The 14,022-nt window shown below is 38.4% G+C and overlaps 1 protein-coding gene across 2 annotated transcripts; it reads left to right on the top strand.

The window, feature by feature from the left end:
- Window positions 1-9,146: 9,146 nt before the first annotated feature.
- TOMM6 (translocase of outer mitochondrial membrane 6) lies at window positions 9,147-13,723 on the top strand. Of its 2 annotated transcripts, none has more exons than XM_087929520.1 (3): window positions 9,147-9,367; window positions 10,862-10,962; window positions 13,445-13,723. In XM_087929520.1, exons 1-2 carry the CDS (start codon window positions 9,246-9,248, stop codon window positions 10,956-10,958), a joined length of 219 nt encoding a protein of 72 aa, XP_087785646.1. In that variant the 5' UTR covers window positions 9,147-9,245; the 3' UTR covers window positions 10,959-10,962; window positions 13,445-13,723. The 2 variants fall into 2 exon arrangements, with proteins under 2 accessions (XP_087785646.1, XP_026571335.1); XM_026715550.2 differs by having other exon boundaries at window positions 10,862-10,959; window positions 13,443-13,574.
- Window positions 13,724-14,022: the final 299 nt, after the last annotated feature.

Genomic DNA, 14,022 nt, shown 5'->3' with positions numbered 1-14,022 from the left:
AAAGGGAAAGCGCAGTCGAGCAACGCGGAAAATAAAGATATCGGACCACGCAACAACCTTCTTAAGACGCGCTTCTTTTCAAGCTCTGCAGTTGCAAGCAAGAAGACGGCGCACAAGAACTCCCGCATTTTCGAGAGCAAGGAGGGACCTAACATTCATTGCAGACGTTTCCTTTGGCAATTGGCCCAGGAAAATGAGACTTGTGAGTTAACGGGCTATGATGAAAAAGAACCAGAAGGACCAAGTGTGTTTCTTTCTCTTTTATAACAAAATGCATGTAAAAATTTTAGCCCATTAATTCAATATAATCTAGTATTACGCATTATGCCAAATGCATAAAGGGGTGTGTGGGTTATGATATGATATGTTGTAATTGTCCATTTTAATACTATATAATTTATATGGGGTTTGTCCTTTGCTTTTCAATTGTATACATTGGTAGACACCACTTTAGCTGTTCTTAAGTTTCCATGAACAAAGAAAATGATTAAGTCTAACCTTGAGAAGGCTGAGAATATATCCAACCCGGTTCCCACTTCGATATTTTTCTTCCTCAAATGTTTATTTCACTTGAGCATCATTCTTTTATATGACTATGTTGCAATTCTTGAGAAATGTATCAAAGAAGTGAGACATGAGAGGAGTGAATGCTTAGCAAGGTTAGGTTAAGGGCTTGACTGATTTTAAACATTTAAGTGTGATAGTAGTTTATAGGCAGTTGGAAAGCATGTGATCAGATTGGGCCTATCAACTGGGCCTGTAAAGGAATGATGTGGTGTAAGCTGAGGGGTGTAGGATGATTATTAAAGTATTTGCTTATGAATGGAGCCATCTAGATAGTTGGCTTCTTTCAATAAGCTCTTTATCTCTTAAGTGCTGGCATGTGTTGTGGGCTATTAAGACTTGGGGGCTGCTTCCTGCCTCTAAAACATGTTTCTCCATTTCTCCTTTAGGGAAATATAATATTCTGCCTTTTTAAATATTTCCCAAAATATTTCATGCTTCTGGGGTGGGGGACTTCCCACACAGGCATGGAGGCTTTTAAAAAAATTACAATAAATTAGGAATGGGAGATGAAAATTACGACAAGTCATTCAAGCTCTTTGCAGTTTATCCTCAAATGTTTTAAAACAATATTCAAGTATATCGTTTTGGGTATGATAGGAGTAAACCAAGAGTATCAAACTCATGTTGTCACAGCATCATCATGTAACGTATCACAACTTTTCCCCCCTTTGCTGTTGTAATGACGAGGCAGTCGAGTTGTTTGATCATGATCAACTGAATCATGATGAACTTTATTGGAGTTTAGTCTTGCATTTGTACACATTTTTAGTTAGCTTCAATCATTGGTTAACTTTGGTCACTGCTTAACTTCCGTTACTGTTTAGCATAGTAAATAACACAATTAATTATCTCTAGTTAAAGTCTAACATATATTTACTTCCTCTCTCTAATCCTCCTTTAGATTAGTGACTTCATTTGTCTGAGTTGTATCTGCTTGGAAATATTCTTTATCTGAGGTTTGCCATCCAAGATAGGAACATTCCTGCAATTACAGCTCTACACTTTGCTAAGCTGTTTGCCACACGTTGATGTGGCCAACAAGTTTGACACCCCTGGAGTAAACAAATGGTCTTCAAAATTAAAAATTGTAAGAGGAGGTAGCTGTGAGAGGAATAAACTATCTTAAAGGAAAACAAAACCAATTGAAAAACAGGAAAGACAAAACTGAATTGAATTAAAAAAAACATCAAATAACCAGGAACTCAAAAATAAGGCAACAGAACATGCTCAAAATCCTACTGAATATTATTTGACACATTTTGCATATATTGTCTGTTAATTTAAATGCACATGCATTGTATGATTTAGTATGTAGAAACAAATATGTAGAAGGCAGTAGAAGAGAGTGTAACCTTATAGTACCTCAGCCAATGGGGAATGAGGAGGGATGTGGAGACTGGTACAGGGCTGTATAAAAAAGGGAATCATTTGAATTGGAACTTTGGAGAGAAATGTTTGATCTCTCAGTGAAAAGATTTTGCCAGTGTCAGGGAAAGGTCAGCCTTTTGCAGTTGTGGAAAGGGAACTTCACGAGGACAGTGGTGTCATCCAAGCAGGAAAAGCCCAAAGGGAACATCAAGCCAGCCATAAAACAAACTTGCATAGGAAAAGGAATCAAATAAAAGGTATTAAAGAAGCCCCTTAAACAAAAGCCCAAATAATTAAGAAAACTAAGGAAACAAGAAAAGAAAACCCTTACAAACACAAGACATGCCAAATCAGCAAACCAAACAGACAAAAGACACAAAATATATTGCAAAGGAGACAGACAGGAGATTGCCACAAAACAAATATAAGAAACCATTAAGCAATAAAAAAAGATTAGGACGAAACCGATAATCCAATCAAACCACCCCGCAAAGTTTGCCTTCTGCACCCCACTGAGTTTACCCTCCAGCAGACATGAAGACAACCCCTGACAGGATTTAAAACATTAAGAAATACAAGCACAAGTACACACACACAAAAGGAGAAAAGGTATAAAAAATCAGGGACTTATCATACAAAGCTAGCTAGCCCAGGAACGCAGACTTCTTGCTATCTCTCGCCTTCCTGAAAAATAAAAAAGATCCAGCTTTCAAGCAGTTGTCTGTATCCTTGCACCGGAGCTCTCCCAGCGGGGAAATCGAATCCTCAGAAGAAAGGCATTTTGTCAGCCTTTCAACACAGTAATAATACTTTACCACACACTTACAATGTACATTATCATTCAGGCCTAACAACCCAACAAGAACTCGAGGTAGTTTCTAGAAACTAAGGAATGTCAGAAGCTCAGAACAGGAAGAGCCTTGTGAGGAGTAAAATCTCAACTCCAAAGTTGTCAGAATACAAAACAATTTTATTGGAGCGTTTGCAAAGATAGGTGGATTTCAATACTTACAGGCAAGAGACGACACCAGTTACAGATCTCAGCATATTTTATACATTCCTATCACCGACCTCTTGACCATCCTTCCCAGGCCCAGTTGATAGGCCCAGGTCAGTCACATGCTAACTGCCTATAAGTTATTACCATACCTAAATGGTTAAAATTAATTATGCCCATACTGTCACAAGCACTCAGCCCCTCTTGTTTTTCTATACTATGCAGTACCTGGCACATATCTCAAGCCAGAAGCTGTTCATATATTCCTTAGCAGGATTCATACATTGGGCAAACATGTCTGGCCTTGGATATGTAGTCATGTGGCTATACTTCAAAATACTGTTCTAAGTAATTTGAATAAAGAATAAACCTTATATAAATGGTATATAAACTATATGTTAGTCTACATTATGGAAAATTACAATTTACTATATTATATCTCAGACCCGGATAAAGAAACACTAAGATGTTGTTTCTCAATTTTTATCTTAAATCACGGGTGTCAAACTCGCCACGTTGCCATCACATGAGGTATCACAGCATTTTTTTCCCTTTGTGGAGCTGGGGTGAGCGTGACCTGCGCATGACGCATCCACTCCACAGGCCGCTAGTTTGGCACCCGTCTTGGAGTGTGGACTTCAGTTCCCAGAATTGCCTAGCCAGCATCTGGAAGGTGAAGTTGATACATCTTAAAGTTGCTGAGGTTGAGAAACATTGCACTAAGGGAATAGTTCAGCTATGGTAGAAATGGAAAATGTAGGTCTGTTGTGAGGAGAAAATAGCCAATTTGTAATACAGTAGTGAAAAAGCAGAACTTACATTTTTTCCACCTCTTTCAGAAACTCAACAGAAACAGATGCAGCAAGATGGCAGCAGACAGCTAGTTAGCCTGACTGACTGACTCCCTCCCTCCCTCCCTCCTTCACTCTCTCACACTCAGGTAATTGCTACACTGCTGGGGCAATTAGGAAACTTCATTTTTTTTTAATAGATAAGGAAAGATTATATTGCTAATTTAAACCTATCCAGCACTAAGTGGATTACATCTCAAAGAGACAGAAGGAAATTGTGGAGAGAATTGCAAAACTGTTCTGTTAGACGTGAAGGACCTGTGAGTCTGCCTTAAAAATAGGGGATACTAGTGCTAGATGCAGCCTGTTAGCTCAATGACTTCATCTAAGGAGTGTGCAAAAAGTTACATCAGCTATAAATTTGTGTCTTCTTTCCAGAAAGTGATAAATGAACATTCTGATAAATGGATTCCTCTCATTCAAAAAGACCCATCTTATATTCCTTGTTATAGGCAAGACATCAAAGAAAATGCAAGAGAAAAGGTGATTGGACAGGACAAAAGTAACTTCCCCTTTTTGTGGAAAATCGGTTACATGTGGTCATATATTTCCACACATTCATTAAAATGAAGTCTGATGACAGAAGGGGCATAAATTTTAAGATGTTAATAAGGAAAATGTTTGTTTGGAGTTCACGACAGACCAGATAATAATTAGTGCTAACAAGCTTTCTCTTATCAGGAGACATTGTCCAGGTATCCCATCCTATATCTTATCTTTTCAGTTTAGGAATTTTAGAAGCTATCAATCAATGCAGTCTGTAATGGTTTGAAAACTTCATTTAAAAGAGAGAAAAATAAGTCAGATTAAAATACAAAATAACTATGTTTGTTAGCAAGTATAACAATACTACAAATTCAAAGTTTTTGGTACTACAAAGTCCATCTTGTGTGGTCCTCAGACTAAGCAATTTAGGTTAGATAAAGGAAGAATGAGAGCAGACTCTTTATGATATTTTGCTACCATTAATTAATACAGCTTTCCTGCTACAAAGTCACTGATTTTAACCAGTAATTGAGCATTAAGACTTAATATAAGACATGTGAATCCAATTGTTTTATTGTTCTTAAGGAGGGAGGACCAAAAGGAGGAAAGAGATGTATGTTTTACCTACAATAAAAATGACTAAATATAGTTGCTCCTCTTAAGTATTTAGAATCTCTAAGTATTTAGAATTCCTTAAGTATTAAATATTGATCCTTAAGGCCTCTGAAATGCCTTTCTAAGGGTTGTTCATCTGGACCTATTTTTTCATTCAAATTCTTTTCATTCAAATATCCATCTTCAGTTCTAAGTTGGGAGAAAGACACTGGAAACATGGAGGCTTATTGAAAGATGGTTTATTGATGAAGGAGAACCACATGTGATTCTGGGCAGCTGAACAAAATGGAGTTGAAATTGAGTGGGTTTTTATACCTTCTTTTGGCCTTTATATTCGAGCTTCCTGTTCAAGAACATGTCCCTTAATATGCTATTGGCTGTTTTCAGATTCCCATGGGATCATGTAAGGGTCATAACTGGTTCTATAGGCAAAAGAGGAAATATAAATCCTAGGTGCTTGTCTTAGCTAATCTGGTCAACCTCTGGCTTATCTGAGCTCCCATGTTTCTGTGACTTTGAAGTTTTGACTGCTCTGGGGATGGTGCAATGAAGGGGCTTGTGTTCGGAAAGAGTGTTGGGCAATTCCAATTGATGCTAATGGCTTTTGTCCTGTGTTGGATCTTGGATGAGGGGCTATCATTATGCCTTTGTTGTGCTGCAAGGAGTTTCAAAATATCCTGTCTTGAATAGATTTCTACCTGCAGTATTTGCTTTGCTTATGAATAGAGACATCTAGATAGTTGGTTTCTTTCAATAAGGTCTTTATCTCCTTAAGTGCTAGTATCTGCTGTGGACTATTAAGAAAAACCTGGGGGCTGCTTCCTGCCTCTAAAAACATGTTTCTCAATTTCTCCCTTTGGGGAAATATTACGTTCTGCTTTTTTAATATTTCCCAAAATATTTCATTCTTCTAGGAGGAGGGTGGGGCTTCCCACATTCTATTCTGATTTTCTTTGGAAAACTTTTTTAAATTGTGAATCACTTTTTAAGCTTCACACTGTTATTTTGGAGTTTTTTATTTCCTTTTTTAGTGGGTATTCTATGTTCTATAATATTATTTCTATCACTTAACTTTTACCTATATCAGACATTTTTAAAGACAATGCTATGTATTTAATTTAATAAAACATGCCTTATATTTCTTTTGTCCTATATCCTCTAGAACAGGGGTCCCCAACCACCGGTCCCCGGACCGGTACCGGTCCGTGGAACATTTTCTACCAGGCCGCCGGTTTGCTGAGCGCCGCCATCTTGTTTCGATGAGAAAGTTTTTTTTAAAGACTCCAATTTTTCTTCTTTCCTTTCTCCCAAAATGAAAATACGAAAAATGAACTGCATAAAGTTCTGCTACAGCAGGCATTCGTTCCCCCAAAAAGGAACTCACAAATTACAGAACAAAAAAAAAAGAGAGAGGTAGGACCAGGATATAGGCAGACGCAAAACTTTATATGCAAAAAATAGCCAATCTGGGCGGTTAGGCCTGAGGAAAGTGTGGGGCGGCGGGGAATGGTAACAGCCGGCATGCATTTTTCAAAAGAACCACACAGGCTGCTGAGCCCTGGACAGAAAGAGTGAGCCGAGTAATGTTTTGTTGCTTCCTGATTGACTAATTTCAAGCTCCTGGCTGCACTAATCGGGCAGCGCCGTGTCGCTCACGTGACCTCCAGGAGCGAGATTAAATTCAAACGGCCATGTAGGAGGATATCAGGGAGTCGGTTGCGCCGCTTCTGCGGGAGAATCTTTTTGTTGCAAGGCAAGCGGGTGGGTAAGCGCCGTGAGGTGGGTGGGGCCAGATGGGGTGCCGCTGTTAAAAAAAAAAACTGAGTGAAAACAAATTTAATTTGGATTTAGTGGAAGGACAAGTTTTCCACTTTGTTGGATGGGTTCTAGTTGAATAAATGAAGCCGAAAAGGGGGACTCTTGCTTTGGGATCGCTCGGCTCACCTTGTCATGTGTGCTGATGCCGGTACCTGGCCGCAGATCATTTTGTGATGCCGGTACCGGGCCATGGCATAAAAAAGGTTGGGGACCACTGCTCTAGAACATCCCTTCTAATAGTCTATACCCAGATAACCAGGGCACAGCACCAAATAAACAATTAGAAGAAACAGTACCCTATCAAGGAACCATCAAGATGAAGTTATACCCTCACCAAGAGTGATAACACAATCTACTATAAATAGCCAGCAAACTCCCCTCTCCCCTGCACTGATTATGATAGCTAGAGTGATAATGAAATGTCTGCTGGGAAACAACTCAGCACCAAGAACTCAGGACATAAGCAATTGACAGGCTGTCAATTTTCATTCTGAGGTTTGTAGGGTGTGATAGGTCACTAATTTCTTATCACAATGAGAAACTGAACAACTGTTTTTCTGTGAAAAGTACGTGTCGTTATTCTTATAAAGCTGTTTAAGTCTTTTTTTTTTCTTTGTTTGATGTGTTTCTGGTCATAGATTCACAAAATGTGGGCAATCTAATTAAATCTAGATTAAGAAGGAGACCCTGCAGCTGAAGGTTGTTTTTTTAATTTATCTCAAACTCAGCTGCAAATTCTGCCTCTGAATCAAGATTTTTAAAAACTAGCATGCTTTCTGTCAGTTTTGCAATCCCTTGTAGAAAAAGGAAACATCTGGTACTCCACTGAACTTTAATTAACACTGCTATCCTCTGTACACCTAAAAAACCAAAAGAAATTGGTTCAAAGCCCTAATATCCATTCACAGAAACAACCTATAGACTATTGCACAACTAAAGCCCTCCAACGGGAAATACGTCTTCTCATGTGTCTCCTTTCAAAAACAGCATACTTCTTTTAGTTAGTGATTTTCCCTTGATGATAGCACTAGTTAAAGATCTTATCAATGGAATAAATATAAACAGTACTGGACATGCCTCATAAACAGCTATTATTTGGTTTTATTTGGAAGACACTAGCAAGTTAAAAATCTATTTCTTCAGCAAACCTGTCATTAAGAGGTTGGAGTTACCATGCTGAAGGGAAGTGACAGAGCAGCAGTTACACAAAGTAGATATTTGGAAACAAGTTCTGAATAGCTTGTGTAAGGGGTTGTTTTTCTTCCACCACTTTTCTGGAAATAGTGTGGGTAAGATCAGTGGAAAGGAAACTGGCCACATCATTTTCAAATTTTCTCTGCTCATCCTTTGTTTCCTCACATATGCAAAGCTGCTTCCCATACTAGTGTAGGAAGAAAACAAGTCTCCATTTGTTCCTTCCAACTGGGACAATGTGATCAGCACCAATGAATGAAATAAGAAGTGAGCTGCAAGAAAGGGGGTTTTTATTTTGGAAAGGTGAGCAAGGAGCTGCTGATACAGTTCTACAGAGCAATTATTGAGTGTCATCTGCACCTCTAATAACTGTCTGGTTTGGTTCTGCAACCCAGCAATAATTGTAATCCTTTTCAAAAAGTAATGGGAAGATTTATCACTTATTTTTGCTCACTCACACAGGCTGTTACTAATTCTTCTGGCTGGGAGATTTAAATTAAGTTCCATACAGTATTTAACAGTAAGCTGAATTCTTTTCAGAGATTATAACCTCATAAAAGAAAATTATAATATCAATGCATAGAATCTATCCAACTGATTCAGGGATAGTTACTGCTGGCATATTATACATAATCCTGCAAATACACTGGTTACTCAGTTTCCAAGTGAGAATTGTAGCAACAGCTGACGAACAACATTCCCACTCTGAAGCATTTATTTTATTTGTAAGGCCACTCATCTTACATCTTTGAGCAGCTCACAACAGAGGTAAAACAAGTACTATCAAAGTTAACAACACAGTAAAATTACAAAAACCCTGTGCCTTCATCATCATTTTAGGATGCCCTGCAGCAAACTCCAATTACCCTCATTCTATTCTTTTTGTTCTATTATATTGTTCCAAAGCGTTAGTTAAAAAGCCACATCCTCATGGCCTTCCAAAGGCTAGAAGACACGTGTGCGTATGTTGTCAATTCAAGAGGGGGGGGAGTGTTCCACGAGGTAGGGGCAGCCATTTGGCAATTTTAAGCTGTGTGGGATTTCAACCCCCAGAATTCCTCAGCCAACACGTAGGTGAAGTCCACCCATCTTAAAGTTGCCAAGGTTGAAAACACCGGAGAAACGTTTCCTCGGCGCATCTTGTGCTTTTCTTTTCTCGCACCTCCGTATCAGAGGAAACCAGCGCGAGCGCCCCCCTCCCTCACTTCAAGGGCTCAGAAAAACCGACAGTGAGGTAAAGGCCGCGCGCCGGCAGTGACGTTGTTTTTGCTTGCCGGCGGGGGGTCGATATTTCCTCCGCTTCGAAGAGTCGTGCGAGTCTCTTTGCCAAGGTGTCCGGAGGCTCAGCTATGGTGACAGGCGGTCAAATAGGCCCTGCTGGCGGGACTTCCGGCGCGGTTACCCCTGAAGGTTTGCGCGGCTGGATCCGAGGAGCTTATCGCTTTGCCACAGACCGCAATGACTTCCGCAGGTGAGAGAGGCATTGAAGAGCTTCGGGTCTCGACCAGACACCTTACTGGAAAAAAGAGGGAGCGCTTTGCTTCTCGTGCCTTTATAAACTCGTTTTCCCCTCCCTGATCTTAGCACAGGCCGCGGCTGGGAACTGTGGAAGGTTAAAAGCCCAACAATATATGTGCCTCTCGATGTATCGACGTTCGTTAATCTTGAAGCTATAATTGGGAAACACGTGAAGAATTAGGGATTTCAGGGATTACTATTTGCTCAGGAACACAAGTGGTGTTATGTCCTTCTTGGAAAGTTTCCATAAATTAGCTAGTCACTGTGGAATTACCACTACATCTGACAGGCCTTGAGGCACTTAAGCTCTTGTGGCCTTAAGATGTACAGAAGAGCTACATCAAAACAACAGGCATCATGCATTGCCTTCCTATGTATTTTCTTTAGTTTGTCATTGCACCTCATAAAATCAAACACTATCTTCAGTGCACATCATGACCATGAAAATAAACACATCCTTCACTCTCCACACATTGAACCGAAAACCACACCACACCACACCAACACTGCACTATACAGCAGAATTCAAAAGAGGTACTGCCCTGGGATAGAAGCTATTTTTCAACCTATTTGTGCTTGTTTTTATTATTCTGTACCGTCTGCCATATGGTAATAGTTCAAAAAAAGAAAGGCTGCCCAGGATGAGATGGATCTTTGAGAATGTTTTGAACTTTCTTAAGGCAGTGGGAGCTATAAAGCTCTTCCAAAGAGGGGAGAGGGCAACCAGTGATCTTCTGGGCAATGACATTAACCCTCTGGAGTGCTTTCCTATCTGCCACTGTGCAATTGGTAAACCATACAGAGGTGCAGTATATTAAAATGCTCTCTATGGTGCCGCGGTAGAAGGTCACCAGCAGTTTTTCATTCAGTTGTTTTCTGAGGAGTCTCAGTATAATCTCTGCTGGGCCCTTTTGACTAGGGCTGCAGTGTGGGCACCCCAGGCCAGGTCCTCTTTTAGGGTAACACCCAGAAACTTAAAACTGGCCACTTGCTCCACTCTGTCTCCATTGATAAGCAAGGGCTGGATGTCTGATCTGTTCCTTCTATAATCCACTATAAGCTCCTTGGTCTTATTGGTATTGAGGACCAAGTTATTGTCTCCACACCAAGAAAGCAATCGTTCCACCTCATCTCGGTAAACAGACTCACACACACCCCAGATAAGTCCCACCACTGTTGTATCATCTGCAAATTTAGCAATAGTATTATTAGCATGAGTGGGAATGCAGTCATGCATATAGAGAGTATAGAGTAAGGGACTCAACACGCAGTATTAAAAGACTTTGGGTTAGAAAAAGTCCCTCCAAAGCATTGGAGAACATAATTTCTGCAATTGAAAAAAAATTATTTGAAACACACTTTTAGTCCTTCTTGATAGCAAATTCTGTATTAGCATTCTGTATAATCAGTATCAGTTGTCATTAGCTCTCACTTGCATTTGTTACAGAAACCTCATAGTTAATCTGGGACTCTTTGCAGTAGGTGTCTGGGTAGCCAGAAACTTAACAGACATTGATTTGATGGCACCACAACCTGTTGTATAATTAGGTGAGTATATACCATAGTGTGTAATTTCTTAATGTTTCTTCTCATTAAGCAAATTATTCATTTATCTCAACCCCAATTATTAAACTGATTACACTTGTTTTACACAAGCAACTCAGCTCGATCCAATGGTAATGATACCAGACTAGAAACCAGGAAACTGAGTTCTAGTTCTATCTTAGGCATGAAAGCCAGCTGGGTGACTTTGGACCAGTCCAACTCAACTCACAGGGCAGTTATAGGAAAATAGAAGGAAAGAATTTTAGATATGTTTGCTGCCTTATATTATTTAAAAATAAAGGCAGGATTAAAAAATCCTTTAAAACCCTTGTTTTTTTTAGCAAAATACAATGATACCAAAATGACTATCTAGTGACACATATAAGTGCCACAATTATATATTTGTGTCCCAATAGCTCATGCAAATATGTAAGTTATGGGGCATAAAGCATGTTTTGTTATTTTCAGCCCTTCCCTTCCCTAATGTATGAAATGTGCTACATTCATAAGCTTTGTATTGGTTACTTTAAATATCAGCTCTTTATTATTTTTCTTAAAATTAAGATTATGCAAAAATATCTATTTAATTTAATTTTTAAATTTTAATGAGTTTTCTAATATTGCCACAAGTTAATTTGGGAGCAGATGGATTTTTCTCCTGTCCTTGAGATGGAATAAAGTATATTGTTTAAATTCACAGCTTTCACAGCCTACCTTTTATCAGACCTCAGGAAGACAGGTAGTTTTGCTGCCCTCACAGAAAGTAACAGTTCTCCAAAAACAGCTGTGTGAAGAGTCCTACCAATCCTGAACAGAGACTCTGTCCTGCTACAGATAAAACAACTTAGGAAAGTTATATAGCCCTAAGAGGCAGGTGGAAGGTGGGATTTCAAAGCAATATTCTGTCTCCCTAAAGTCAGAAATTCTCAATGAAACATAATTGCCTCAGTAACTAAACCAACTGTTCTTGGGTGGAGGGGGGACAGGCACTCAGTTTGGGCCTGATAATTATTGGCATGCAGCTTTCCAAAAGAGCTTGCTCCAGTCTTTTTTTACATTTGGTATTGATAGTAGGTAAGGGAGATTCAACTTTTCCCAGTCTGGTTTCTGGTGCATCCATTGTCAAGGAGAAAATTTGAATTCAGTCCTTTCTTCTTGTTAGTTGTGCCAAACTTTTCTTCTTCCAAGGCTTTTCTTCCTTCCTATTCTCAAGGCCCCATGTTTATTATTACTCAATGCATGGAATTTCCTTTCAGGAATTCTGGGGGTCAAATGCAGCAAACTGAAAACTGGCTATATCCTTGGAAAAACTGGTAAATAAGAAGCATCAAATGTAATTCTTCGCAGAGGCAGGAATTGAATGAGGTCCTGCAGAGCCATTTGATTTGTATGGCATAGGAATATCAACCTCCTAGTAAATAGATGGTTGGTCTTCCACAAAGTATTTTTAAGTGAATAATTTGAAAACCCAAATTAGGCAGCATTGATGAAGTCCCTTTAGCAGCCGTAGCAAAATTAACTGCCAAATGGTTATTATTCCTACAGCATGCAAATTAGAGCCCCCGTAACTTTCTGGAAGCACCTCCTCTACATGCATGAAAATGTTTGCATGAGGTTTTCTTCCCTTCTCCCAAGGAAAACACTATTTTCAAGCCAGAGTACCTTGGATCAGCTTCAGCCTGCACTTCCAGTGTTCTGGCAATGAGATGGAGGTTTTGCTATAAGGGTATTTCCTCAACAGATGATAAATAGAAAGGAGGCTGTGTACTTGATTTCTACTATAAAAACCCTTTTACCAAGTTCTGGCATTTCTTATACCACAACCATTTTAACATAAGGGAATGGTTGAATGTATTGTTCTTATTTGAAAATGCAGAAGGAAAATACTACCAAAGTCTATAGTTTTGTACAAATATTGCCATTAAACCTGTTTAGACTTTGTGATACGATTTGTTCACATACTGGAATATTGTACGCATATCTAAGCAGGCATTTTAGCAAAGGTTTGTAATTTTATTTGGACTTGTCTGCAAGAAATACATTAAAAAGAGAGATTTGGTATAAAAGAGTATTTAGTGGTGGTTGGGAGACTATTAACTATTAAACTGATTAGAGTTATTCTTGTATCCCTGAAACTACACCCTTGCTAAGAGCATACAGCAAATGTGATGTCTTTTTCGATAAGTGGATTTGAAGATTTAATCTGAGATATTAATTCTGTAGCCTTCCTGAAAATATGAAAATGTACAATCTTTCTTAAAATCTTCATTACTTATCATTAAGCAATTGCAGTCATCACTATGATTAGCTATATAATTTTAAAATCTTTTAGGATTTATTTTACATTCTTCTAGAATAAGAATTTGAAAATGAGAGTTGTGTGTAAGTTATAGATTATGTATTTATGATAAGGCTATATATTGCTTTTATTCAGTTGAGCAGTGCCATCAACCCTCTAATATTTTTACCATTACATTTTTTACAGATTTTACAAATCTGAACTTCCATCTTCTATATGAAAAAATAGCAAGAATTGGAGAAAACAAAGACAATATTTTAACTCTACATCATTCTTCACTATGTTTAATTCTTTGGCAGCATTAGGTTTTATACTCAAATAATAATAGATAACAGTATTCTGTTGTTGTTGTTTTTGCTAAAATGTTTTTGATATATATATATATATATATATACATTATTTTGCAGAATTGAACTGTTAGATTCTGACCTGAAATGTGAAATAAAGACATGCCAGTGCACTGAATTTTTTTCTTTTTTAATAGGAAATTTCAGCTTACAAAACAAGGTAAAAAGAGTAGAGATTTACAAAATCATAAAAACATGATTCATATTTCACTTTTAAAGAAGTAACAAGCCCCAGTCCTGTGTTTAAGTAGGACTATTAACTATTGAACGGAAAAAATACATTTTAAAAAGGCCTAGGTGAGGGTTAATTATGGACAACTTTCAGCCAGTATAACAGTTGTGTGGTGCTTTGAGCTGATTTAAGTTATACACGAAAAAGAATTCTGTTGCATAGCATTTTGATTCCTTGAATTGCTT

The sequence above is a fragment of the Pseudonaja textilis genome, chromosome 3 (genome assembly GCF_049901715.1).
Source record: "Pseudonaja textilis isolate UNSWEBS1 chromosome 3, rPseTex1.2, whole genome shotgun sequence".
In the NCBI taxonomy this organism is placed as follows: domain Eukaryota; kingdom Metazoa; phylum Chordata; class Lepidosauria; order Squamata; family Elapidae; genus Pseudonaja; species Pseudonaja textilis.
Note: the sequence above shows the minus strand (reverse complement) of the source record. Positions and strands in the feature narration are given on the sequence as shown.

What these genes read in the sequence shown, in the direction of transcription:
- TOMM6 (XM_087929520.1), top strand. Translation starts at nt 9,246, where the DNA reads ATGGTGACAGGCGGTCAAATAGGCCCTGCTGGCGGGACTTCCGGCGCG. An exon ending in GACCGCAATGACTTCCGCAG is followed by an intron (nt 9,368 to 10,861) that starts GTGAGAGAGGCA and finishes CATTTGTTACAG; the next exon opens with AAACCTCATAGTTAATCTGG.